Genomic DNA, 4,215 nt, shown 5'->3' with positions numbered 1-4,215 from the left:
TGGCTGCAGTGAAAGGACCACCAGGGGGAGTGGGCAGGGACGCGCGGAGCCTGCCTCTGAGGGCTGGTGGGCAGGGACGCGCGGAGCCTGCCTCTGAGGGCTGGTGGGCAGGGACGCGCGGAGCCTGCCTCTGAGGGCTGGTGGGCAGGGACGCGCGGAGCCTGCCTCTGAGGGCTGGTGGGCAGGGACGCGCGGAGCCTGCCTCTGAGGGCTGGTGGGCAGGGACGCGCGGAGCCTGCCTCTGAGGGCTGGTGGGCAGGGACGCGCGGAGCCTGCCTCTGAGGGCTGGTGGGCAGGGACGCGCGGAGCCTGCCTCTGAGGGCTGGTGGGCAGGGACGCGCGGAGCCTGCCTCTGAGGGCTGGTGGGCAGGGACGCGCGGAGCCTGCCTCTGAGGGCTGGTGGGCAGGGACGCGCGGAGCCTGCCTCTGAGGGCTGGTGGGCAGGGACGCGCGGAGCCTGCCTCTGAGGGCTGGTGGGCAGGGACGCGCGGAGCCTGCCTCTGAGGGCTGGTGGGCAGGGACGCGCGGAGCCTGCCTCTGAGGGCTGGTGGGCAGGGACGCGCGGAGCCTGCCTCTGAGGGCTGGTGGGCAGGGACGCGCGGAGCCTGCCTCTGAGGGCTGGTGGGCAGGGACGCGCGGAGCCTGCCTCTGAGGGCTGGTGGGCAGGGACGCGCGGAGCCTGCCTCTGAGGGCTGGTGGGCAGGGACGCGCGGAGCCTGCCTCTGAGGGCTGGTGGGCAGGGACGCGCGGAGCCTGCCTCTGAGGGCTGGTGGGCAGGGACGCGCGGAGCCTGCCTCTGAGGGCTGGTGGGCAGGGACGCGCGGAGCCTGCCTCTGAGGGCTGGTGGGCAGGGACGCGCGGAGCCTGCCTCTGAGGGCTGGTGGGCAGGGACGCGCGGAGCCTGCCTCTGAGGGCTGGTGGGCAGGGACGCGCGGAGCCTGCCTCTGAGGGCTGGTGGGCAGGGACGCGCAGAGCCTGCCTCTGAGGGCTGGTGGGCAGGGACGCGTGGAGCCTGCCTCTGAGGCTCCGAGAACACTCAGTCCCACACCGCCCTCCCTTGCCCCCAGGCGTTGGGGAGCTGAAAGCGCCCAGGCCAAGCCTGCTGTGTCAGCTGCCTCTGGCACCCGTGTTCCAGCCCACATCCCACATGCGGCATGGTGAGTTAGACCCTCCTGCCCAGCCGGGTCCCCTCAGATGTTTCTCACTTTGCTCTTTGAGAGGTGGGGTCACTCGATAATGGTGCCCAAGAGAAAGGGCTCTGAAGTCAGTAAGCTTCCTTGACCTTGAGTTCACGAACTCTCTATGAGCCTCAGTTTCCCCACCTGCCAGATGAGATGATTATAGGGCCCACTGTGAGGTGACATCACCAAGGGACTGAGCCCAGAGCCTGTCGATATGAGATAAAGTGCCCAGCCAGTGGTCGCTGCTGTTACGGTCATCCTTGTCATCGTCATCACAAGACCATGAGATTCTTAAGAACGGTGGTATTTGTCAGGCTTCTCCCAAAGCTTTCAGCACAGAGTAGGTGCTCATGGCTGTTAAACCCCTTCAGCAAATGGTTCCGGTGCCCCTGCTGTGTGCCAGGCCTCATGTCGGGCCATGAAACAGCTCTGGGGCCAGGTAGATCTTGAATCACATCCCAGTCCCAAGACTCATGCTCTGTGACCTAATCTCTCTGAGCTAAGGGCTAATATGTGATAGTAGCCCCCCTGAGGGCTGCCTGGAAGAGGCAGCAGAATTGTTGATCCCTCTGGCACCGGTCATAGGCTCCTGGGCTGATCAGCTCCTTGGAGCCCTCAGACAGGGGTGGGGTGCGTGCTGTGGGGCGGGTTGTGTGCGAGTTGAAGAAGATGGGAGAGTCTGAGGAGCGGCCTTGCCCGCCCCCCAGGGCTTCGGGACACGGAGTGGCCAGGCCGGACGCAGATACTGTGCCGCGGGCCCCTCACCTGGTACCTGGATGGCGCGCACACCTCCAGCAGCGTGCAGGCCTGCGTGCGCTGGTTCCGCCAGGCGCTGCACCGCCGCCAGAAGAGGTGAGTGGTGAGTGCGGGCGGAGGGGCAGGGGCGGTGTCCGGGGCCCAGAGAGGCGGGGCCGGCCGGTGGACGGAGGGAAGTTTCTGCGGGAAAGGTGGGTGGGAGGTGGGGCTATTCCCGTCTCCCCCTCGCCTCGCAGTGGGCCCGAGGTGCCGGAGGTGCGCGTCCTGCTCTTCAACTCCATGGGTGACCGGGACCCGGCGCCCCTGCTGAAGCTGTTGCGGGTGAGAGGCGGGCGGGTGTTTGGGCAGCAGGCAGCCCAGCCCTGTTCTGTCTGTGTGACACCCACATCCGGTGGTGGCTTCACCCTGAACCTCGTTTCCTCAATTGTAGCCTGGGGCTAATCCCTGAATTGGAGCCTGCTTAGTAGCTAGGTGACCTGACCCTGTACCCCGCCCCCAAGCTTGTTTCCCCCTCTGTACAATGGGCTGTACTGCCCAGGCCACAGGCCAGGCAGGGGTACTGGGGTAGCTGGGGGGACAGGGGGTGGCTCTGAAGTGCTGTGACTGGGTTTATGCAGCATCACCCCAGCGGAGGGCATCTCCAGAGACGGGTGTGTGTGGGGGGACTCCCTGTGCTGTGGGGAAGACAGGGTGGGGGTGGGCATCCCCTCAGGGCTCTGACACCAAGCTTTGCCCTGGCCTTCTAGCCCTGCCAGTTTGACTATGCTGTTTTCTGCCCTAACCTGACGGAGGTGTCATCCACGGGCAACGCAGGTGAGAGGTGGCAGACATGGTCCCTTGAGGTGGGCAGGGCGTGGAGGGCCCTGAGGTGGGCTGCTTTGTTGGTGATTATGGGGGCTTCCAAACGGAGGTCTGGGGTAGGAGCCGGATTTGTCTCACTGTATAAATACCCTTTGATACATTCAGCACGTGGCTGCAATACTAAAAAAGAATTATCGGGGAGAACATTGTTCAAAATGCAGATTAAAACCTACTGATGGTCCTTGAAATCAGTTAGTGGGTCTCAACCAGCATTTTGTACTTTAAATGAAATCGAATGGGAAATAATCCGTGTATTTGCACAAAGTAAGGGCAGGTACTATTTTATGAAGATTCTGCTCCAGACATTAACATACACATATGTGAGTACTGCGTTGCCATTGTAAAGTGTATTTTTTTTTTACTATGGGTCCCATTAACATTTTTTTTGAAATAATATTATAAAAAATACAGCTCCCCAGGCCCCACATCAGACTGCCTGGGGAGAGTCTGGAGAGCCCAGGAACCAGCATTTCTGGAAAGGTTCCTACCCACCCTGACGGCCCCTGTCCGGTGAAGGCAGAGGCGAGGGTGGGGAGAGGGGAGATGTGCTCTGTGGGCAAAGCCCCAGCTTTGGAGCTCAGCTGCCTGGCTTTGCTCGTCACCAGCTCTGAGCCACTGGGCAAGTCCCCGAACCTCAGTTTCCTCGCAGTGTCCCCTCTGAGGACGGACAGTGCCTGGGAAAGGCCCTGACTTAAGCAAGTGTCTGCAGCGTGCTTGCCCTCCGCCACCCGCCTCGCTGACCGCCGTCCCTGTGTCCTGCAGACCAGCAGAACTTCATGGTGACCCTGGACCAGGTGTTGCTCCGCTGCTTGGAACACCAGCAGCACTGGAACCGCCTGGATGAGGAGGCGGCCAGCCCGGACCTCTGGAGCACCCCCGGTCCGGAGGCTGGTGGGCCGGCCTCCCTGCTGCTGGCACCCCGCCTGCCCCACACCCACGGCACCAGCTCCCTCGTCTTCAGTTGCATCTCCCATGCTTTGCAGTGGATCAGCCAGGGCCGGGACCCTGACCTCCAGACACCCAGTTCCCCACGGGACCTTCTCGTCCACCCTGTGGCCAGCAGCGGGGCCAGCGTGCTCCGAGAGGCTGCTGCCGTCCACGTGCTGGTCACAGGAAGCCTGCACCTGGTGGGCGGCGTCCTAAAGCTGCTGGATCCTTCCCTGTCCCAGTAGCTGAGGCGGTGGGGTTGGAGGTGGGGCCTCCCACACCCGCCCTGCGTCTCTCCGTGAACTCCCACATCAGGTGCCTTTGGTTTTCTGCTTTCTTGGCTCTGTCTGTCTGTCTAGACTGGCCCAGGGGCCTGGGCTCGGGCAGTGAAATAGATGGCTGGTGGGCGGGAGGTTGAGATCGGACCTCCTGTCCCTGAGCTCTGAGCCTGTGGTGCCTTGGCCTCCTTCCTCCCTGCTGATAGCGCTGG

At 63.3% G+C, this 4,215-nt stretch overlaps 1 protein-coding gene across 1 annotated transcript in view; it reads left to right on the top strand.

Moving 5' to 3' along the window:
* Window positions 1–4,062, top strand: part of FPGS (folylpolyglutamate synthase) — a 16,984-nt gene extending 12,922 nt beyond the window's left edge. The window contains exons 8-12 of the mRNA XM_015567134.1: window positions 1,068–1,157; window positions 1,889–2,033; window positions 2,174–2,258; window positions 2,684–2,750; window positions 3,561–4,062. Coding sequence (XP_015422620.1) covers window positions 1,068–1,157; window positions 1,889–2,033; window positions 2,174–2,258; window positions 2,684–2,750; window positions 3,561–3,970 — 797 coding nt within the window. The 3' untranslated portion in view covers window positions 3,971–4,062. The remainder of the gene's footprint in view (window positions 1–1,067; window positions 1,158–1,888; window positions 2,034–2,173; window positions 2,259–2,683; window positions 2,751–3,560) is intronic.
* Window positions 4,063–4,215: the final 153 nt, after the last annotated feature.

The sequence above is a fragment of the Myotis davidii genome, unplaced genomic scaffold (genome assembly GCF_000327345.1).
Source record: "Myotis davidii unplaced genomic scaffold, ASM32734v1 scaffold142, whole genome shotgun sequence".
NCBI classification, from domain to species: domain Eukaryota; kingdom Metazoa; phylum Chordata; class Mammalia; order Chiroptera; family Vespertilionidae; genus Myotis; species Myotis davidii.
This window is presented reverse-complemented; position numbering and strand designations above follow the sequence as displayed.